Here is a 24,418-nt window from a genome sequence, read left to right as displayed (position 1 = left end):
AAACTTGCTATTTAAAGGGGTTTTCTCATCTCAGACAATTGGGGCATATCACTAGCTAAGATGGCAATACTCCTTTAAGCCATTCTCTATTAAATGAAATGAAATTGTGTGAAAGTAGAGTGACTCTGAAATATCATTTATATGGTCTCTGTCATGTTTTCTTCATAAGGCAGGACTGCTGGTACTTTGCATACCTCCATGAATGCCTGTATGGCAAACGCTGTGTCCCAGAGCTGAGATCCATTTGTGCCCTAAGAAAGATGAACAACTAGATGTTGAATACAGAATTTGTATCGTTAGAAAAAAACTGACACGGAGACAACATGGTCCCTCCACCTGCAACTCTACTGATTTGTCAAGTTTAATAAAATAAAATGATACACACAGTGTATATACACACATACAATATAAAAATCCACACTTCTGCATTGAGGACCAGTGGCCAGATTCCTGTCTAGATAATATAAGGGTATATTCACACACAGTAGATTTGCTGCAGAAATGTCTGTGACTAAAAATCTGTTCCATTCATCTGAATGGGGTTGTCTCAATGGCCCGCACATGGATTTCTGCAAACCCCATTCACATTCATGGGGCAGTCACAGAAATCTCTGCAACAGATCTATGCATGTGAATGTAGCCTAAGGCCCCTTGCAGACAAACGTGTCCGGATTAGGTCCGGATGCCTTGCGAATGCGTTCAGTGAAAACTGCGTGATTTCGCAAGAAAGTCCATTCAGTTTTGTTTGCAATCGCGTTCAGTTGTTATCACGCGGGTGCAATGCGTTTTGACGCATTTTGCACGAGGGTGATAAAAAACGGAATGTTTACAAACAACATCTCCTTAGCAACCATCAGTGAAAAATGCGATTTTCACACAGCCCCGTTTACTTCTATGGGGCCAGCGTTGGTGAAAATCGCTGAATATAGAACATGCTGCGATTTTCACGCAACGCACAAGTGATGCGTGTAAACCAACTCACATGTACACAGACCCATGGAAATGAATGGCTCTGGATTCCATGCGGGCGCAATGCATTTACGTCACACATTGCACCCGCGCGGAATACTCACTCGTGTGAAAGGGGCCTAACAGGGAGAGACAGTCCACAATCTTGTAAATCTAAGGGCATCAACCTCTAGTTTCAGCAACCACTGTTGTTCCTTTATTTTATTTCCTTTCAAGGGGCTGTCCCACAAAAGTATTCTAGTTTCCAAACCAGCGCCTGGATCTGAATAATGTTGTAAATGCATGTAAATAAAAATTGCTCTTTTTCTAATTTCTCTGTCCGGTTCACTGACATGGAAGTACAGGCTCAGTTTCATCCTTCAACTGCCACCAGTTACAGCAGAAAGGACATCCCCCTGAGAAAGGACACACACCCTAAGATGACAGCTTAAAACAAATCTAGCAGAACAATTGGAGCAATGAAACAGGAGATCCCTGGAGCCAGGTCAGGTACAGGGCTGGTTCTAGTTTTAGTAGGGCTCAAGCACACAAACATATTCTTGGTCCACATCCGATCCCCATTATTTTAGGGTCGGATGTGGGCCCATTCACTTAAATGAGGCTGCAAAAGATGAGGACAGCACACGGCCGGTATCCGTGTTTTGCGGACCGCAAAAACAGCAACGGTCGTGTGCATGAGCCCTTAGAAAGAGGTTGTCATGTACCAGAATATGTATGATCTTCATTTATGAAGAGCCTCAACTGACGGATCCCAAGCAAAGCAAACTATTGGCATGTCTCTAAAGACTCTACCTACGTAGCCAACCTGACTGCTTCTGGAGCCATCATGACTCCAAAGTGTAATATACAGTAGCAAAGCAGTGTTCTGTGCCGTGGTGCATGTGAAATAACCACAGTGTACCGCAATACAGTTACAGTTACTCAGATCTAAAGTCGGGGGCCAACTTACACCATCCTATAGAGCCACAGATTCCAGGGTTCAGTCAGCCGTAGACTAGGTATGTACAGAGTACAAGACGCAAGTATCCCTGAATAAAACAATACAATAAAGCCATATTTACCTGCATTTTCATCCCATCCAAGCCCAGCCTGCAAGAAGATAAACATGTAAAAATAAGCATGTATAAAGAATCTAAGTTTAGGTTACAAGGGGCAATGTAAAAAAATATTAATGCAAATATAAAAGTGAATTCTTATATCTTAACATTAATGAGGTTGTCCAATATAATAATCTCAGACAACTCCTACATCTTTATTAAAAACAATAATAGAAATGTTATATATATTGTTGTGTAAACAGTTATATCTACTTATTTTAATTATAATGAGTATTCATTGCCTTTAAGAGCAATGTTGATTTATATTCTCTATTTTGTATGGATTTTCATGTAGGCCAAAGTCCATGGAAAGATTACTGCGCCGATCAAAGAGCTAGTGTTATTGTAACAATCTATTATACATTTAGACAGTTAGAAGATACATGACACCTGCAGATTTAGAGGCTTCATAGTTTTTTTTTTTTATCTGAACATGAATTCCACAGTGTGAGAATTGTCTAGATGTTCCTCAAAGTATACATTTATGTATTAAAGTTTGTTGCTCGACGCTAAGGCAAAGCCTCCAGATGTCAGAGGTGTGTAGTATTGAAAATATCAGGCATGTATGAGTTAACCCTTAATGGTATGATGCTTATAGCTTATACAACAGTGCCACCTAGATATGAGCAGTTAATACTACACCAGTAGCAAAAGTGCATTGTGGGTAGTATTATGACATCACATTCCTTATCAATGCACACGCCCATCCAACAATGATTGGAAAGTTCCAAACTAGGAAGATGTGTTCATCTGATACGTTTTGGGTTAAGAAACCAGATTCCAAAAAGAAAAAAAAGAGGGCAGAAAGAGAAAAAAACAAAGAAAAAAAGGGAGAGCTCTGGAGGAAGATCTGCATTATCAAAAAAACTCTTGAGAGCTAACTGCCCCAAGACTCTGCACATCACTTGACCCTTGGGTAATGTATATTTTTATTTATATGTCGTATTGATATAAATGAATTAGCTTAATACTTAGCCAGATACCCGCTCATTTGCGGACATGTAACGTTAGTTGCTACATCAATATTTTCGCTGATTTTCAGTTACGATGCATATAACTTAATAAAGGGGATAATATTGGAGAAACTCTCTGTTGGGAACCTTTTTATTCCCTAGTTTGATATCAATCCGATAATTTATAAGTTTTGTTGCAATACTACCATTATCTGAGATAGGTCATCATTTTGGGCAGATCAAGGGCTTGTATCTGTCATTTTCTTGATTACGTTTTTGAGCATAATCCATAGATTTTATATCTCTCACAGTTTTAAAGCCGTATTGCATAATATTCCTGTGTTGGTTGAGTAGTGTTTTGTTGGCCCCACATAGTGGAGAATTCTGGGTACTGCATATAATTGTATATTATTGAAATTTACATTGATTATTTTTTTATTGTATTTCTAAACTATTGTATAATGAACCATTTATATTTTTGCAAAGATGCTTGTACCCTGTTTTACTGATTGCACAAAATAATTAGGTTCTCGATCGAACTCTTGGAGGTGTATATATGTCCACCTTGCGCATCAATATTATTTGCACAATTTTTATTTTGATCAGTTTATTTTTTATATATATATATATATATATATATATATACAGTGGGATGCGAAAGTTTGGGCAACCTTGTTTATCGTCATGATTTTCTTGTATAAATCGTTGGTTGTTACGATAGAAAATGTCAGTTAAATATATCATATAGGAGACACACACAGTGATATTTAAGAAGTGAAATGAAGTTTATTGGAAATTACAGAAAGTGTGCTATAATTGTTTAAACCAAATTAGGCAGGTGCATACATTTGGGCACTGTTGTCATTTTATTGATGCCAAAACCTTTAGAACTAATTATCGGAACTCAAATTGGCTTGGTAAGCTCAGTGACCCCTGACCTACATACACAGGTGAATCCAATTATGAGAAAGAGTATTTAAGGGGGTCAATTGTAAGTTTCCCTCCTCTTTAAATTTTCTCTGAAGAGTAGCAACATGGGGGTCTCAAAACAACTCTCAAATGACCTGAAGACAAAGATTGTTCACCCACCATTATGGTTTAGGGGAAGGATACAGAAAGCTGTCTCAGAGATTTCAGCTCTCTGTTTCCACAGTTAGGAACATATTGAGGAAATGGAAGACCACAGGCTCAGTTCAAGTTAAGGCTCGAAGTATCAGACCAAGAAAAATCTCAGATAGACAGAAGCGACGAATGGTGAGAACAGTCAGAGTCAACCCACAGACCAGCACCAAAGACCTACAACATCATCTTGCTGCAGATGGAGTCACTGTGCATCATTCAACCATTCAGCGCACTTTACACAAGGAGATGCTGTATGCGAGAGTGATGCAGAGGAAGCCTTTTCTCTGCCCACAGCACAAAAAGTGCCGCTTGAGGTGGGCTAAAGCACATTTGGACAAGCCAGCTTCATTTTGGAATAAGGTGCTGTGGACTGATGAAACTAAAATTGAGTTATTTGGCCATAACAAGGGGCGTTATGCATGGAGGAAAAAGAACACAGCATTCCAAGAAAAACACCTGCTACCTACAGTAAAATATGGTGGTGGTTCCATCATGCTGTGGGGCTCTGTGGCCAGTGCAGGGACTGGGAATCTTGTCAAAGTTGAGGGAAGCATGAATTCCACTCAGTATCAGCAGATTCTGGAGACCAATGTCCAGGAATCAGTGACAAAGCTGAAGCTGCGCCGGGGCTGGATCTTTCAACAAGACAACGACCCTAAACACTGCTCAAAATCCACTAAGGGTACTTTCACACTTGCGGCAGGACGGATCCGACAGGCTGTTCACCCTGTCGGATCTGTCCTGCGGCTATTTCGCCGTGCCGCCGGACCGCCGCTCCGTCCCCATTGACTATAATGGGGACGGGGCGGAGCTCCGGCGCAGCACGGCGGTGCACGGAGAAAGGCCGCCGGACCAAAATTACTGCATGTCAGGCTTTTTAGTCCGGCGGCTTTCTCCGTGCACCGCCGTGCTGCGCTGGAGCTCCGCCCCCGTCCCCATTATAGTCAATGGGGACGGAGCGGCGGTCCGCGGGCACGGCGAAATAGCCGCAGGACAGATCCGACATGGTGAACAGCCTGTCGGATCCGTCCTGCCGCAAGTGTGAAACTAGCCTAAGGCATTTATGCAGAGTACAATGTTCTGGAATGGCCATCTCAGTCCCCAGACCTGAATATATCTAAAAATCTGTGGTGTGACTTAAAGAGAGCTGTCCATGCTCGGAAGCCATCAAACCTGAATGAACTAAAGATGTTTTGTAAAGAGGAATGGTCCAAAATACCTTCAACCAGAATCCAGACTCTCATTGGAACCTACAGGAAGCGTTTAGAGGCTGTAATTTCTGCAAAAGGAGGATCTACTAAATATTGATTTCATTTCTTTTTTGTGGTGCCCAAATTTATGCACCTGCCTAATTTTGTTTAAACAATTATAGCACACTTTCTGTAAATCCAATAAACTTCATTTCACTTCTCAAATATCACTGTATGTGTCTCCTATATGATATATTTAACTGACATTTTTTATCATAACAACCAACGATTTATACAGGAAAATCATGACGATTAACAAGGTTGCCCAAACTTTTGCATCCCACTGTATATACCGTATTTTTTGCCCCATAAGACGCAAAAGTGGAACAAAAATGTGCCTGCGTCTTATGGTGTAAATACTAATGAGCGCTTCCATTATGGAAGCGCTCATTAGTACCGGAGTACCGGGAAGTGGTGAAGACTCTGTACTCACCACTTCCTGGTCCTCAGCTGTCGGCTGTGATGTGGCTGCGCACAGCGTGAGAGCGATTTGTGACCTCACGCTGTGCGCGTCAGGTCACAGCTGCAGCAGGAAGAAGACAGAGCTCGCTGGAGGTGAGGAGTGGTCGGAGTCTGGAGAGAAGTTTTTTTTTTTATTTGCTCTGTGGCATAGGGGCTCATAATGGGGGCTCATAAATGGCATGGAGGCTCATAAATGGCATGGGGACTCATAATTGGGGCTCATAAATGGCAATGGGACTCATAGATGGCATGGGGGCTCATAATGGGAGCTGAAAAATGGCATGGAGGCTCATAATGGGAGCTGATAAATGACATGGGGGCTCATAATGGGGGCTGATAAATGGCATGGGGTCGATGATCTGAGGCATGGGTGTCTCATCTGAGGTTTTTACTGGGGTCTTATTAACATTGGGGGTCTGATCTGAGGTCTGATTTAGCGTCTTATTAACATTGGGGGCCTGATTGGGATTGTCCGCTGAGGTCTGATGATTAACATTGGGGGTCTGATTGCTGGCCTGATCCGAGGTCTAATGAAAAATATTTTTTTTATTGTCCTCCTCTAAAACCTATGGGCCAGTGCAGCTTATAGGGTGAAAAATATGGTGTATATATATATATATATATACTGTATATACACTCACCTAAAGAATGATTAGGAACACTCACCTAAAGAATGATTAGGAACACCTGTTCTATTTCTCATTAATGCGATTATCTAGTCAACCAATCACATGGCAGTTGCTTCCATGCATGTAGGGTTGTGCTCCTGGTCAAGACAATCTCCTGAACTCCAAACTGAATGTCAGAATGGGAAAGAAAGGTGATTTAAGCAATTTTGAGCGTGGCATGGTTGTTGGTGCCAGACGGGCCGGTCTGAGTATTTCACAATCTGCTCAGTTACTGTGATTTTCACGCACAACCATTTCTAGGGTTTACAAAGAATGGTGTGAAAAGGGAAAAACATCCAGTATGCGGCAGTCCTGTGGGCGAAAATGCCTTGTTGATGCTAGAGGTCAGAGGAGAATGGGCCGACTGATTCAAGCTGATAGAAGAGCAACGTTGACTGAAATAACCACTCGTTACAACTGAGGTATGCAGCAAAGCATTTGTGAAGCCACAACACGCACAACCTTGAGGCGGATGGGCTACAACAGCAGAAGACCCCACCGGGTACCACTCATCTACAAATAGGAAAAAGAGGCTACAATTTGCACGAGCTCACCAAAATTGGACAAAATTTGGCCATCCCTCATGACCATCATGTACCCATCCTCTGATGGCTACTTCCAGCAGGATAATGCACCATGTCACAAAGCTCGAATCATTTCAAATTGGTTTCTTGAACACGACAATGAGTTCACTGTACTAAAATGGCCCCCACAGTCACTAGATCTCAACCCAATAGAGCATCTTTGGGATGTGGTGGAACGGGAGCTTCGTGCCCTGGATGTGCATCCCTCAAATCTCCATCAACTGCAAGATGCTATCCTATCAATATGGGCCAACATTTCTAAAAAATGCGATCAGCACCTTGTTGAATCAATGCCACGTAGATTTAAGGCAGTTCTGAAGGCAAAAGGGGGTCCAACACCGTATCAGTATGGTGTTCCTAATAATTCTTTAGGTGAGTGTATATTAGATACTCAGGCGTTTCTAGTCTGGTACTCCTTCCACTGTGATGTTCTTCTCAAACAGCAGCAATGATGTCCTTTGATACAGCACATGACCACTGCAGCCAGGGGCGTCGCTAGGTTATAACATTCGGGGCCTGGGCCCCGGATGTTTTGTCCCAGGCCCCGAATGTCCTGCCTGCCTGCTAGATACAACTGTATTGCCGTACACAGAACAGCAATACAATTGAATCTTACACTGGGAAGAGGTGAAGGACCTTTGGTGACATCACAGGTCATGTAATCAGCAAAACAGGCTGTGATAGGATGACCTGAATGATGTCACCATCATGTGACCAGTGCAGGATTGGACCGGAGTGAAGAAGAGAAGGAGCCTAATGCTGATGTCTGTACAGGAGAGGTAAGTGAAGGGAGAGGCAGAGCAATGCTGGGAGTTGTAGTTATTTAACTGGGATGTATGTTAGGGCTGAAGGGAGGGATGTTATTGACATGGAACTGTGTGCTTGAGGTGGCTGGGGGAGGGAGTGATGTTATTTACATGGGACTGTATGTGGAAAGTAGACGGTGGGGGGGAATGATGTTTATGTACATGGGACTTAATGTTTAGGCCCGTGTTTCCCAACCAGTGTGCCTCCAGCTGTTGCAAAACTACAACTCCCAGCATGCCTGAATATCGGCTTATAATATCGGTACTTCTGATAATAGGTTGATCCCTAGTTTTTATCATCCCATGCTTTCAGCATAACACAGGTGATTAGACTTTACACAGCTAACAGGTAATGCAGCTTCCAGCATTTCAGCCCTGTATTTATCCCCACAGTAATGAGCCCAGCAGCTACACAAGGGTTTGCCTAAAGCTTGGGGAAAGCGTTGTACTGGAGTGGGGCCGTACGGAGCCGAACGAATGCATTCTTAATGGATCTGCATCCATTCAGAATGCATTGGGGTTAAACTGATGCATTTGGGGCTGCTTGTGAGAGACCTGAAACGGATCTCACAAGTGGATTACCAAACGCAAGTGTGAACGTAGCCTAAACCAGTGTTTCCCAACCAGTGTGCCTCCAGCTGTTGCAAAACTACAACTCCCAGTATTGGCATCTAACCTTGCTGATATACCGATAATGCGTATAATGCGAATACTAGTGAGCGCTTCCATTATGGAAGCGCGCACTAGTATGCATCGGGTGCCGGAAGCGGGGAAGAAGCGCAGCAAGCGCTTCTGATACTCACCCTCCCTGGTCTTCTTTGATGGGGCCCGTGCTGCACTGTCCTGACCCTGTACAGGGTCAGGACGTAGTGCGCGCGCTATGACCTGACGCTGCAAGTTGTTAGGTGACAGACACAGGGGAGCGAGACGCCGGACCCGGAGATGAAGAGGAGCCGCGGCGCAGGTGAGGTGAGGAGTTTTTTATTCTATTCATCTAAGGTCTGATAGGGGTAATAAAGGTCTGATCTGAGGTCTGATAGGGGTTAATAAAGGTCTGATCTGAGGTCTGATAGGGGTTAATAAAGGTCTGATCCGAGGTCTAATAGGGGTTAATAAAGATCTGATCCGAGGTCTAATAGGGGTTAATAATGGTCTGATCTGAGGTCTAATAGGGGTTAATAAAGGTCTCATAGGGGTTAATAAAGGGCTTATCTGGGGTCTAATAGGGGTTAATAAAGTCAGTGGGGGGGGGGGGGGTGGAAATTGGCATTTGCCACTAGTATATTATAAATGTAAATTATAAATTGACTACCAACTAAGGGCTTTATTCATTTATAATTTACATTTATAATATACTAGTGCCAAATGCAAATTTCCACCACCTCAGTGACTACCAACTAATATATATTATGAGAAATAAAATATTGGTAAAAATTATCGGCTATCGGCCTGAAAGTACACAGATTATCGGTATGTTTAGTTAGTGCCCAGACTGGCAGGGACTTTTGTTTTGTTGTTCATGTTCATGTTTTCTAACATGGATGGAAAATAAACGGTATTGGACTTTTACATTGCTGTATCCTGTGAAATCTGTCATAGCTGACCCCCGTTCACATACAGATCCCAACATCTTATATTGCAAAAAATCTGATTAGTAAACTGTTATAGAAATTGTATAAACTGCATTTCAGCACTGGACGGAGACCTCAACTCACCAAAGGTAATCAGGGATGCGATCTACATGTTCCCGGAATGAAGGAGATTCTGGTCCATCTACATGCCAGCGGACCACCATATTAATCACCTTAGAGATCTGTTGAATACAAAGGTTTGTTTCAAAATAAAGACTCAAGTGTGTACTATGTTTAAATGGTTATTATTATCTTGTGGTTTGACGTCCTTTCCTTTAATGTTTGCTGCTCATCTAGGATTATGACCACCGCTGCGATGTAGCAGTGGTGGTCGCACTTGCGTGGCTCTCCCTTTGCATTTTCAATGTCTGATAGCCAGGTATGTGGTATGACACTTACCGGACCAATGCTGATACACTTTGTAAACCGGTCATCTGCTGTTATGTGGTCATACAATTCATGTACTGCATATCTCCGGAGAGAAGAAATGTGGTACGTCTCGTATAGATTCAAAAGGACTGCAAAGAAAAGGGCAAAATTACTTATGCAATTACAGATAATTCAATACGAAAGATGCAGAAGGCAGATTAACCTCATTTAAGAACGAGAGAATTATTACTAAAGAGTATGAGGGCACATTTATATTTGCTAACATCACTCACTGTAGTCGGCCCACATAAATAACAGATTAAGGGGGTTGTGCCACGTTTTGAGGTTATTCACAGGAAAGGGAATAACTAAGTGATCTGTGGTCATATAGAGAAAGACTGGAGCAGCGGGTCGCCTGTGCAGTCTGCCCATCAGGAAGGGGGAATGGGATCCCCATTCTCGGAATCACTGGGGGTGGTGCCTCACCGGCCAGTAAATTATCCCTTATCCTACAGGATAACTCCTTAAACTATGTAAATGAAAAATCTCCATTAATCAGAACCAGTGCCTCTCACCATAAGCAAAGTTAAGTAGTGTACTGTGCGGTGTGTAAAGATCACAGGCGGCAACATTGTTCTTCTGCGCAGGCCAATTGATACTGCTGTATTCCTGCACGTACAGCTCCTGCACGAAAACAAACGTGAAAATACGAAGCATCAAACAGTAAAAAATGTAAAAACTCAAAGACACAAATTCATGTCCTGCCCCTTACTTGTCTCAAGCTGCGGATTAAGTCATCCTCATGGGCACTCAAGCGTGTAGCGTAACAGTAGCTCATGGGCAAGTAAACCTGTCGGCAGTGACACCAGATGGTGCTAGGGTGAGCGGGAAACCACTGGGGTAAGAGCCTAAAAAAGAACAATAGGGGGTTAGAGAAGAAACGTAAAATACTTATTTATTATGTGATGTACATTGTATAGTTTACTACATACTGTTACATCATTTGTAAAATAGCAATAAAAACTTTTGAACCAGAAAAGTAAAATATAGAAATGCAATAAAGTAGACTTTATATCACTTTCCCTAAAAGCCTGTAAGCAAATTGCAGGCAGTCTGTTACTGAATGTGACACAGAACACTGTTGCTTAGCCCCTTAAAGGGGTATTCCCACCTCACACATTGATGACATATCGCTAAGATAAGCCATCTAATCAGGACAGTGTGGTTCCTACCTCTGGCACCCGCTCCTATCTCCAGAAAGGTGCAGCTGAAGTGATGGAGAGTGCACCGCACATGCACGGCTACTTCTCCATACGCCGCCATGGGACTGCCAGAAATAGCTGAGCCAGCACTTGGCTGAGAACTCTCATAAAGGTGAACAGAGGGTGGCTGCGCATTCATAGCTGCTCTCCTGACATTGATTTTATCCTAGCAATAAGCCATCAATGTCTGCGATGGGAATATCTCTTTAAAGGGGTAATCCGAGACCAAAAATGTCCCCCATATGCCTGGGCCCCTCACATTGAATATACTTACCTGGCTCCTCGCTCCCCACACCGCCGCTGCTGCTTCTCCCCGTGCGCGGATGAAAACATTTGGTCTCGGGTGGAACAGCCAATGGCAGGCAGTGACGGGGACGAGTCTCCCTAGCGTCACCCACGATGCTAGGGAGGCTCGTCCCCGTCACTGCCCGCCATCGGCTGCTCCCCCCTGACACCGGATGTTTTCATCCGCGCACAGGGATAAGCAGCAGTGGCGCAGAAAGTGGGGAGCCAGGTAAGTATATTCAATGTGAGGGACCTGGACATATGGGGGACATTTGAAGGGTGAGCAGCCGTGCATGTGCAGCTACCCTGCGTTCACATTTGTGAGACTTCAGACAAACTTTCATAGCAGTGAATGGAGAGCAATTAACGCATGCGCGGTGCGCTCTTCACTTAGGGGACATCGGTTTGGAGACAGGTCCGACATTGATGGCATATCATGCCATCAGTGTCTGAAATGTAAATACCCCCTTAATGTTAGGGGTTGTATAAAATTTGTCCAAAAGATAAAAAAAACTCACCACATCTCTGGGAATAGCGTGTTCATTCCCTCCCAACTGTACACATTGAGCACAGCTAACCAAAATTTTCCCCAAGAAGGAATACCAATGGCACCTCCTGCAAAAAAAGTTGGATATATCAGAAAGAATATAGAACAAAAAGGCCACGAGAACCAGGAAAACAGTGTTAAGAGGACAACGAATGGCAGAACAATGCCACAAATGTGCTGGTCTGGACTTACCTTTACTGTGAAGATTGTTGCGAGCCCGGGTTATATCTGGGTCATCCTGCGACACTCCAAGAAGGCGCAGAGAAGTGTAACTGAGAGCCGTGCCAAACACAGTACTCTTATCTTCAATGTGCCTAAATTTATGAAGTTAATTACAACAGGGAAACATGGAAACTATCAAGTTTTTATCCTTTCAGCCGGAACTGGGTGGTGGGGGGCAGGTAAATATGCTTCCCTCCACAGATCTGGTGGGGAAAAGGGCTGTGAAATATAGCTTCAAAGCTACGCAACTGTTTATAGGGAATTGTACATAGGATGCTTAGAGAAAAAGTTACTGCAGGTATGTGTATGACTATACAGTGGCATGCAAAAGTTGCTGTGAAGAGTTAAGCAACTTGAAGATGAAATGATCTCCAAAAGGCTTAGTTAAAGGGCTTCTGTCACCCCACTAAAGTGATATTTTTTTTTTGGGCTAGTGAAATTAGTTATATTGCGATATATGACAATATAATTGTGTTACTTACTTTGATCCAGCAGTTTCTGCAAAAAACGAAGTTTTATAATATGTAAATTCGGTCTCTACCAGCAAGTAGGGCGGTTACTTGCTGGTAGCTGCTGCAGAAATCCGCCCCCTCGTCGTGTTGATTGACAGGGCCAGCCGGGATCTCCTCCTCCGGCCAGCCCTGTCGGCATTTCAAAAATCGCGCGCCTGTGTTGATTCGGCGCAGGCGCTCTGAGATGAGGAGGCTCGTCTCCTCAGCACTCCCTCAGTGCGCCTGCGCCGATGACGTCTTCTATTTCGGTGATGTCATCGGCGCAGGCGCACTGAGGGAGTTCTGAGGAGACGAGCCTCCTCATCTCAGAGCGCCTGCGCCGAATCAACACAGGCGCGCGATTTTTGAAATGCCGACAGGGCTGGCCGGAGGAGGAGATCCCGGCTGGCCCTGTCAATCAACACGACGAGGGGGCGGATTTCTGCAGCAGCTACCAGCAAGTAGCCGCCCTACTTGCTGGTAGAGACCGAATTTACATATTATAAAACTTCGTTTTTTGCAGAAACTGCTGGATCAAAGTAAGTAACACAATTATATTGTCATATATCGCAATATAACTAATTTCACTAGCCCAAAAAAAAAAAAATCACTTTAGTGGGGTGACAGAAGCCCTTTAAAGATGACACATTCCTTTGGTATTTTAAGCAAAAACAATTTTTTTGTCATATTTTACATTTTCAAACTAACAAAAAAGCTAAACTTTTGGGCGTCCTGCATGGTTAGTACCTAGTAGCACCCTCCTTTTTGTAGCCAGCCAAAAGTTTTTCAATTCTTGTTTGAGGGATTTTTAGCCATTCTTCCTTGCAAAAAGTCTTCCAGTTCTGTGAGATTCCTGGACCGTCTTGCATACATGGCTTTTTGAGGTCTATCCACAGATTTTCAAAGACGTTCAGATCAGGGGACTGCGAGGGCCATGGCAAAAGTTTCAGCTTGTGCCTTTTGAAGTAGACTATTGTGGATTTTAAGGTGGTTGAGGGTCATTATCGTTTTATAGAAGCCATCCTATTTTCAACTGCAATGTTTTTACAGTTGGTGTTATGTTTGCATTCGGGATTTCATTGAATCCACTCTTCTCTCTACCTGTGAAATGTTACCCGTGCCATTGGCTGTAACACAACCCCAAAGCATGATTGGTCCACCCCCATGCTTAATGGTTGGAGAGGTGATCTTTTCATAATATTCTGTGCCCATTTTTCTCCAAACATACCTTAGCTCACTATTCTAACCTCATCAGTCCACAGGACTTGTTTCCGAAATGCATCAGGCTTGTTTAGAAGCTGAATTTTGTGGTGAGGCTGTGGGAGAGGTTATCTTCTGTTGACTCTTTTATAAAAGCCATATTTGGGCAGCTGTCACTTAACAGTAGAATAATGTACAACTCCAGAGTCTGCTGAATCTTCCTGAAGGCCTTATTCAGTCAAGCGATGGTTCTGATTTGCCTTTCTAGCAATCCTACGAGCAGCTGGCTCTGAAATTTTCCTTGGTCTTCCAGACCTTCTCTTGACCTCCTCCTGCTAACTGCCATTTCTTAATGACATTTCTAACTGAGGAAATGGCAACCTGAAATTCTTTGTTATCTTCTTCTAGCCTTCTCCTGCTTTGTGGGCCTCAATCCTTTTTATATAGTACATATAGTTGTGTGTGTGCTCCTCCTCCCACCCGTTGCTGCTGCACATGGAGGTAACTAGGAGCAACACACTATATGTGTGGGGTCTGCTCTCCTGAACATAAATGCATAATGGCATAGCAGGTTTAGCGTAGGACCTGCCTTAACTGAGACCACCTTGTCGCTTGGTAGGTGGGCTTAGATGTGTTTTGTGTAAAATGTATTGACCAAGTGTCTTAGATTTTATCAATTTTTTCAATAAAGTGAGGGCTTAGTCCATATGTTATGCTTGCATCTATTATTATAGTGCATTATTTTCTGTGATTGTATAAATACAGCCAAGTACATCCGCAACATTCATTATCATGCAGGATTTTTTTTGTTTTTTTTTTGTGTGATTTCCTCAATAATTTTCATAGCATTAAGCAGCTGCTTAGAAAAACCCATGGCTGCTGTTTTTTGGCATAAGGTTGGAGGAGTCTGGGTATTTATAAAGCTTTGAAATTTGCATCATCTAGCCTTTTCTGACAATGACTGTGAACAAGCCTTAACCCTAACAGGCTATTTAAGGTCTGAGACTTTGGTCAACATTATCCGAGCGATCAAATCTCATTGGGTTTCCATTCTTTTGCAAGGTACTCCATTGTAGAAAACCAAAATAATACACTGATATTGCTTAACATGTTGAAAAGTGTGTTTCCTCTTTAACTTCATGCCTTTTGGAGATCATTTCATCTTCAACTTGCTTAACTGCTTACAGTAACAGTAATTTAGACCAGGGGTCCCCAAACTTTTGCATGTCACTGAACATGTGTACTGAAAAGTTTAAGAGGTTGTCTTGGATTTTCTCAATAGGCCATTAATATCAGATTACAGAGGTCTAACTCCTGGCACCCCAATCAGCTTATTGAAGGTGCCACAAGGGCATCTTCTTTACCAGGCACAGTGCCATACATTCTGTAGCAGCTGTGCTGGTGATAAAAGTTCCTCCGTCCCATTCACTTGAGCAGGGCAGAACTGTAGTACCAGGCACAGCCACTACAAAATGAATAGCACTGTGCCTAGTGAAAAACGAAGAGGCCGCAGCACTTGTCCAAGCCCTGCAGCCCCATCAAGCAACTCATCAGCTGAGGTCCAGCTCCTGGCACCCCCCGTAATTGGCTGTTTGAAGAGGGGGCAGAACTTGATTGCTCAATATTATAATCCCAGAGAACCCCTTTAATACAAGTACTACGCCCATTACAATAATATAGTGTAGATTACACCCATGGTGCACAGATTTTGCACATATTGTTTAAAAAAACTTTAAAAAAATCAATTGTAGCTGAAAAGTCAAGAGAAAAAAAATACACTAAAGCGCTATCATCTGACCTTTGACTAGTTCTATAATACTCTAGATATGCCTAGATGGTAAGTAAAGCATTAAAGGGGCAGTGTACCATTTTACACACATCTATATATTAAACGCTTTGTACAAAGACTTCAGTGAACGCAGCATGTCCATACACAGTGCACACCGCTATGTATGTGCTCTGAGTGCTTATAAACTCTAATACAATTAAAACAGTCATCTACTCACAGGCCCCATCCGCCATCAGGAAGCTGCACGGATCGCAAGTACCGGATCATCTCCTGCTTGGTAGCGTCAGGGAGGGGGGTCTGAGTCACGTGGCATGCAATCAGAAGACCTACGAGAGTGTCACAAATTTACAGAAACTATTCCCCCACAACAGACAGAGTCATGGGAGTCATGCAGAGATGAAAAGCCTCACCTGGCATTAAGAAGAGTGGCCCGCCATAATCCCCAGCCCAGTGGCCGTCCTCGGCTTGTAAAGCAGAGTAAAATGTTAGTCCATTTTCGGCTCCATCTTGGGCAGTAAACGCCTTTGGTAAGTCGTTAAAATAATCATTCTGCATAGAACAGCAGAAGTCGCGTGTTACTGATTTTACTGCCATTTACAGATATCACATTACATTAGAGACGTCATTCCAATGGACGGACATACAAAAATGGCTCCTGTAGATAAATGCAATGGAAATTCGGTCTCAACAGGGTAAGGGCTCATGCACACGACAGTATTTTTCTTCCGTTTTTTTTAGGTCCGTATGCAGAACCATTCATTTCAATGGGGCTTGAAAAAAACCAGAAATGACTCCATGTGCATTCCATGTCCATATGTCCGTTTCGATAAAAAATAAAAATAAAATAGAACATGTCCTATTCTTGTCCATTTTGCGGACAAGGACAGCCATTGTTACAATGGATCTGCAAAAATCAGATGTCATCATTTTTTTTTTTGCGGATTCACGTTTTCCGAACCGCATCACAAAATACATATAGTCGTGTGCATGAGTCCTACCTAATACTTAGAACATGTAAATCTCACAGGTAATGCCAACTCCCGTAAATAAAAAAATACTTACGAGACCGTGTCACCCTGTAGAGTTCCTTCGATATTATTTTAAGAGCACATCTCAGCAGGATTAAACGTGTTAAACCAGATATACAGCCTGGTAGGGCTGATCCTGCTGATTAAAACGATACCCGAAAATCTGCTGCTCCGTTCCAGAGAAAACTGTTTAATACCAGATGCAAATTAGAGCGCCAGTGCACCGATGGACGGGCCTTGCACCCGCGTGCACTGATGCCCTAATTGGCACATGTCATTAAACTCCATTTTCTCTGGAATGGTGCAATACATTTTTGCCATGCAGGTTTTGTTTTAACCAAACAGATTAACCCTAGCACGTAGAATGTCTGGTTTAGCAGGGTTGACCCTGCTGACAAGTGCACTTTAAGGCCCCTTTCACACGGGCGAGTTTTCCGTGCGGGTGCGATGCGTGCGGTGAACGCATTGCACCCGCACTGAATCCTGACCCATTCATTTTTATGGGGCTGTGCACATGAGCGTTGATTTTCACGCATCACTTGTGCGTTGAGTGAAAATCGCAGCATGCTCTATATTGTGCGATTTTCACGCGACGCAGGCCCCATAGAAGTGAATGGGGTGTGTGAAAATCGCATAGCATCCGCAAGTAAGTGCGGATGCGGTGCGATTTTCACGCATGGTTGCTAGGTGACAGTCTATTCACTGTATTATTTTCCCTTATAACATGGTTATAAGGGAAAATAATAGCATTCTGAATACAGAATGCATAGTAAAACAGCGCTGGAGGGGTTAAAGAAAAATAAAAAATTTTTAACTCACCTTAGTCCACTTGATCGCGAAGCCCGGCATCTCCTTGTGTCTCCTTTGTTGACTAGGACCTGTGGTGAGCATTAAATAGAGGTAAAGGACCTTTGATGACGTCACTCCGGTCATCACATGGTACGTTACATGATCTTTTACCATGGTGATTCACCATGGTAAAAGACCATGTGATGACCGGAGTGACGTCATCAAAGGTCCTTTACCTCTATTTAATGCTCACCACAGGTCCTAGTCAACAAAGGAGATGCCGGGCTTCGCGATCAAGTGGACTAAGGTGAGTTAAATTATTATATATTTTTTTTTTAACCCCTCCAGCGCTGTTTTACTATGCATTCTGTATTCAGAATGCTATTATTAATACAATCTACAGAACACCAATCCCAGACCTGAACTTCTGTGAAGAAGTTCGGGTTTGGGTACCAAACATGCGCGATTTTTCTCACGCGAGTGCAAAACGCATTACAATGTTTTGCACTCGCGCAGAAAAATTGCGCATTTTCCCGCAACGCACCCGCCTCTTATCCGGGCAAAAAAACTGACGCCCGTGTGAAAGAGGCCTAAGGCATTACATGTAAGCTGACGTTTCTGGAAGCTTTTTTTTTTTTACAAACAAGACCATAACTCAAAAAACTGTTTCCTGCAGTCTAAGGGAGCGCTTCTATTTCTATTAATAAATGTCGAACTTGGAAAGGCTATTTAAGCAATTTCCTGCTATGGTATTTAGAGTACCTGTAAACCGGACTGGTTTTACGGTATCCTTAGTATGGGCTCATGCACACAAACGTATTTTGCATCCGCGTTCGATCCACATTCATTTCTAAGGGTCCGCAATAAAAACAGACAGCGCATGGATGTCATCTATATATCTGTTCAGGACATTATAGTACACGTCCTATTCTGGTCCGTATTGTGGACGGGAATAGTGATTTCTAGTGATAGGAGTGAAAAAAATGTAGAAGGTATCTGTATTTTGTTGAACGCAATACGGACACGACGGTGTACATCAATACTAAATTGGTACAGGAATCTCTTAGGTACCGTATCCAATGCCAGAGAGTGTGCCTCCAGGGCAGTCTGTGGACGATCTTCTCCCTCCACATAGCGCCAGGTTTGCCTGCCCTCTGTGCAAGTGAGACGCCAACGTGTGAGGTCTGTGGCGGGGGCAGTCTTGTAAGGGCCCCCCCTTCTTCGTAGACACCTGGGGAAAAATACAGAAAGAAGGCGTTGTATATGGCATGATCAATTAGTACATAGATAGACTGCTGACCTTTAGGCCTCATGCACACAAACTTATTTTCTTTCCGTGGCCGTGTCGTTTTTTTTTGCAGACCGTATACGGAACCATTCATTTCAATGGGTCCGCAAAAAAACATTGTGCATTCCGTTTCCGTATTTCGGTTCCGCAAAAAAATAGAACATGTCCTATTATTGTCCGCATAAGGGTACTTTCACACTAGCGTTTTTCTTTTCCGGCATAGAGTTCCGTCACAGGGGCTCTATACCGGAAAAAAACTGATCAGGCATATCCCCATGCATTCTGAATGGAGAGCAATCCGTCCAGGATGCATCAGGATGTCTTCAGTTCAGTCATTTTGACTGATCAGGCAAAATAGAAAACCGTAGCATGCTACGGTTTTATCTCCGGCGAAAAAAGACTGAAGACTTGCCTGAATGCCGGATCCGGCATTTTCCCCCATAGGAATGTATTAGTGCCAGATCCGGCATTCAAAATACCGGAATGCCGGATCCGTCCATCCGGTCTGCGCAGACCTGTAAAAATGTGAAAAAAGATACAAGACGGATCCGTCTGTCCGCATGACAAGCGGAGAGACGGATCCGTTCTCGCAATGCATTTGTGAGACGGATCCGCATCCGGATGCATCTCACAAATGTTTTCAGTCACATCCAGATCGGCAGATCCGGCAGGCAGTTCCGATGACGGAACTGCTTGCCGGATCACACTGCCGCAAGTGTGAAAGTAGCCTTACGGACAAGGATAGTACTGTTCTATTAGGGGCCAGCTGTTCAGTTCCGCAAAATAAGTAATGCACACGGACGTCATCCATATTTTTGGCAGATCCATTTTTTTGCGGACCGCAAAATACATACGGTCGTGTGCATGAGGCCGTTTTACCAGTCACACGACTAGGTACAATTCCATAAGTAGCAATTTCCCAATATGCATCCCCCACTGATGTTTAATGCTGAATTAGAAAATCTATGCAAAACACCAAGTATGTTGGGTGTAGCAGACCCCAAAGATGGTGCTGTGCCTTAATGCAGCAGCATAGGACATGATTACAGTAGTTCACTGTACACAATTTTATTGGACTCTATTTTTCTTCCATATTCCTATGCACACGTTGATTACTATAACATCACCCATACAGCTGCACGATACTCACGTTCCCTCACTCATCTCTCCGCTCTCTGTCCCCGGTCGCTGTCTACATCTCCGTACCTAACTAAATAGCATTACGGAGTCACCACGCAGAGGCCTCTGGGGATTGTAGTTCTTGAATTTTCTTCTGGCTTAGCCAGTGATACAGTAAAGAACAACATTTCCCACAAGGCAGCGCGCCGCCCGATGCCGCATCTCGCTAGCCTGACATGAGCAGAGGCAGCAACAGCCAATCGCTGTGGCACAGGGAGGCGTGGTTATTAGCGGTCAGCCAATGAGTGAGGGGAAACACAGACTAGCACGTTCCACTCCTGTCACAGTGGAGTGACAGGTCGGCGCTGTGAGGAGACGCATCACCATTCACCAACGCCTTTGTCCGAAGCACAGGAGATCCAGACACAAACGCAGACCATACTCTAGTGCAGGGACAGGCAATGTCCAGCAGTTGTGATTTGAAACTACAACTCCGAGCATTCATTCCTCCTCTTCTCAGAACTCTCATAGAAATCAATAAGGCATGCTGGGAAGTGTAGTTTTACAATATCTGGAGTGTGAAAGTCTAGTCACAGTGCATCCAGAAAGTGGGCTCTCATTGGTTGCCATGGGCAACTGTTCTGAAATTTCTGTAGGAATTTATCAGCATGCCCTGTAAGTCCTGAGATGCTGGAGATTGTAGTTCCACAGTCATATTCATCAATGCAATTACCTCAATTTTGAAACCGAGCTGAGTGAGGTCTCATCGCAACTTGCAAGTTGGTGCTGCCACAACCCTAGAATTCTTGGGTTGCAGCACGGTTGCTACGCAGTGATCTTCAATTACACGACAGGTGTTGTGGCCACCGTATAGCCCCAGCCTAATCATGGGGCAGTGACCTGCTGCTAGTCGCACACTGACTGCAGACTAAGACGCAGGCACTTTTGAGCAAGGTAATTTCTTGCCGTAAAGTGCATTTTACAGTCTAAAAAATATGCTACATCTCGACGAAAAAAACGAGCCTTCATACAGCTGCAATAACGTTAACCTTAGTGGCGTGAAAAAGTTGCAAACAGCACATTTGTGACCTTTTCAATGGCGCTTGTGCAAATATTTTTGCCCAAGTACCATTACTCTGCCAGCCTCACCACTTTCCTCAAAAAGAGGTGTGGCCACATTTATCATCTTCTACACCAGTTTGGTGTAGGAGAACACTGAAATCTATGCCAACTAGCAGCTGGAGGTAGTTCTCAGACTGCCGGCATACACCTCGTCATAAATCAGGTGCGACATCCAGAAATCAGCTTAGTTAGGCTAGCTTCGCACTAGCGCTAGAGGTCTGACAAGCTGTTCTCAACCAGTGATGGCCAGTTTGCATTGTTCGCCCGCGAACACATGCGGGCTGCCATCTTTTTTCACAAGTCCGGCGAGGCACAGGTAAGTCCTTACCTGTGCGCGAGCCGGTCTGAAACAAATTTTCCGAGAACAGCCGCCGGGGGCCTTCACCGGGTTGTTCTCGGAACTGCCTGCTCCCGCTGACCGCATCTGTTTCAGACCGGCTCGCGGCACAGGCAAGGGCTTACCTGTGCATCGCCGGACTTATGAAAAAAGATAGCAGCCCGCATGTGTTCGCGGAGGGCGAACAATGCGAACTGGCCATTTCTGTCACCTGAAAAATGGGTATTAAAGAGGACCTTTCACTACTCTACAAACTAAAAACTAACTATACCTGTGGGCAGAGCGGCGCCCAGGGGTCCCCCTGCACTTACTAGTAAGTCTGGGCGCCGCTCCGTTCGCCCGGTATAGGCTCCGGTGTCTGCGCTCCCTCTGACTGATTTCTTGCAGGAGGCGTGTCCCTTGCTGCACTGCTGGCCAATCGCAGCGCACAGCTCATAGCCAGGCTATGAGCTGTGCGCTGCGATTGGCCAGCAGTGAAGCAAGGGACACGCCTCCTGCAAGAAATCAGTCAGAGGGAGCGCAGACACCGGAGCCTATACCGGGCGAACGGAGCGGCGCCCAGACTTACTAGTAAGTGCAGGGGGACCCCTGGGCGCCGCTCTGCCCACAGGTATAGTTAGTTTTCCGTTTGTAGAGTAGTGAAAGGTCCTCTTTAAGCTGACTGACATTAGCGATGTGCTAATGTCAGCTGACCATAACTATATTAGTGCCATCTCACTGCCTGAAGCCTTTATTGAGAAAAATGAACTTTTATAATATGCTAATTAGCCTCTAGGAGCGGGGGGGGCGTTGCACCTACTCCTAGAGGCTCCGTTTGCCCACCTCTTTTCACTCCCCTTCTTCTCTTGATTGACAGGGCCAGGCAGCTCTGCTCTCCCCCCGCCGGCCGTGTCTGCAGTGTAAATCTCGCGCCGTTCATTATTCGGCGCAGGCGCAAGCCAGCAGCCGCCCAACAACATTTCCAAAACCATTTTTTTAACCACCAATTCAGTTATAAAGAGATTTTGAGGGGCTTATGTAATGTAAACCACCCATAAATGACCCCATTATATTTTTTTGTTAGGTTTTTTTGTTTCAAATCTGTTTTTATTTATAAAAGAAGAACAGTGAACAGATTCTGCATCAAACATAAATACAGCATCAGACAAGTACAAGGTTATGAATGCTTATACCATATCAGTTTATACAGAAATATGTATTTAAAGAAAGTCACTGTGGTCTCCTTTGACTACTAAATAAAGAGAGATGAGCTCGATTCTCAATTACTCAAACTTCTAGGAGGAGACGATACGATGGTGTAACCTAGAGTTTCTACAGCTTGGTGAGCATGTACTGTCGGTCCCAACAGTCCCCTCAAGCTGAGTGAGATGATCACCACGATACAAATAATATAAGGAGACTGCTGCGACCCAAAATCAATATGCAATAAGAACTAATAAAAACAAAAGCATAAACAAGAAACAAAGAACTAGATGCTCCAGAGGTATCAATTGCCCAATGTATGATTCTAGAGGCAAGTGGGGTGAGGGGGATTGGGGTCTTTTGTTTATAAAGTCTAGCCATGGAGTCTAGCCAACTCCTCTAATCTGCAAATCTGATGTACTTTGTCAAACCACTGGGTTAAAGTCGGGGTAGAGGGATCAGCAGCTAAGCAGCGGTGATGAGTGAGGTTGTGAGGTCATGTTTAGAGGGTCTAAAAGAGTCCCTCGTGAGCCATAGAAGGATCAGTTCTTTGTCCAATCGGATCTGAGATCCAGGGCAAATCTGATGCAGTACTTACCTCTACATGTTCCTAAAATTGTTTAAGCAGTGTGCACTCCCAAAATATACGTGAGAGAGATCCTACTTCCTTTCCACATCTCCAGCACAAGTTGTCCGGGGATATCCCTATTTTGTAGAGATAGTCTGGTGTTCTATACCAACGGGTTGTGGTTTTAAATGTATTTTCATGTATTTTTACACACCCAGAGAATCCATGCGAGACTGTGTGAATCTCCTTCTGTTTAAATGTGCGGTTAAGTTCCTTTCCCCAAAGTGCTATAAAGGCAGGTTTGGGAGTGGAACGATTCTCAAGTAGGGTTGTATAAACCTTGGAAATAATTTTAGATGTTGGGGATTGGAGGAGAGTGTAGTTTTCCAACCAGGAAGGATCTCGTTTATTGTTGGTACTCTTACTCTTCAGCTTATAAGGAGTTGTCAATTCCAGCAACAGGGAGCTGGATCTCACAGACTTGCATGGAAAGAAGCCCCGATGCCTGTGGAAGGCATTGGGCTGCCTTCCCTGCCATCGGGAGCCCGTCACAGCAGCGTGGGGACCCGATGGGGAAGGGGAGGGAGCTCCCTCCCTCCACACACCCCACGGTCATAGTGAGGGTTAATGCGCCGGCAACAGTGTTTTCACCGATGCCGGCAACAGTGTTTTCACCGATGCCGGCAACAGTGTTTTCACCGATGCCGGCGCATACAGCATGGGTCCGGCTTACGGGAACAGCCAGTCCCCTGCAGCTGAACGGGCGGGCGCAGCCACTGCACCCAGCCGATCAGCGTCGGGAAGTCACTTCCTACAGCGCCATAGTATTACGGTGCTGGTCGGGAAGGGGTTCATAGTTCAGGTATTTTGGGATGCGGTGGTATGAATTTTATTTATTGTTTATTTTTATTATGGGGAAGGGGGGGTGATTTGAATTTTAATAATTTTTTTTAAACATTTTAAGTCCCCTTAGGGGACTTTACTAAGCAATACTTGTATTGTCTTAGCCTATGGGAGTTGTGCTATTTTGCTATGGAGCCCTGCCACCTGAAGGCTTCCATAAGAACTACTGCTGTCGAAAACTCAGAAGCACCAAGGCTGCTACAGGGACTGAATGGCTTCCCCTACCAAAGTGCGGGGCCGCCGTTCGGCCCCTGGAGAGCAGTGCTCTTGGAGAAAGCTTCCTCAGATGCCGTAGTCACAATTGACCACAGTATCCGAGGGCCTAAACGTCTGTAGTTGGCATTTCACAGACATGTACGACAAATGTCCTGAAGG

The 24,418-nt window shown here is 44.2% G+C and overlaps 1 protein-coding gene across 1 annotated transcript in view; it reads right to left on the bottom strand.

Moving 5' to 3' along the window:
• LOC122945066 (lanosterol synthase-like) overlaps nt 1-20,091 on the bottom strand; it is a 49,887-nt gene extending 29,796 nt beyond the window's left edge. Inside the window, exons 1-12 of the mRNA XM_044303901.1 lie at nt 19,963-20,091; nt 18,596-18,755; nt 16,118-16,256; nt 15,925-16,033; nt 12,198-12,319; nt 11,977-12,073; nt 10,684-10,819; nt 10,487-10,595; nt 9,942-10,060; nt 9,627-9,724; nt 2,031-2,058; nt 195-251 (exon numbers count right to left, since the gene is read on the bottom strand). Coding sequence (XP_044159836.1) covers nt 195-251; nt 2,031-2,058; nt 9,627-9,724; nt 9,942-10,060; nt 10,487-10,595; nt 10,684-10,819; nt 11,977-12,073; nt 12,198-12,319; nt 15,925-16,033; nt 16,118-16,256; nt 18,596-18,755; nt 19,963-19,976 — 1,188 coding nt within the window. The 5' untranslated portion in view covers nt 19,977-20,091. The remainder of the gene's footprint in view (nt 1-194; nt 252-2,030; nt 2,059-9,626; nt 9,725-9,941; nt 10,061-10,486; nt 10,596-10,683; nt 10,820-11,976; nt 12,074-12,197; nt 12,320-15,924; nt 16,034-16,117; nt 16,257-18,595; nt 18,756-19,962) is intronic.
• Between the last annotated feature and the right edge of the window lie 4,327 nt (nt 20,092-24,418).

Source organism: Bufo gargarizans, chromosome 8, assembly GCF_014858855.1.
Source record: "Bufo gargarizans isolate SCDJY-AF-19 chromosome 8, ASM1485885v1, whole genome shotgun sequence".
Lineage (NCBI taxonomy): Eukaryota > Metazoa > Chordata > Amphibia > Anura > Bufonidae > Bufo > Bufo gargarizans.
Note: the sequence above shows the minus strand (reverse complement) of the source record. Positions and strands in the feature narration are given on the sequence as shown.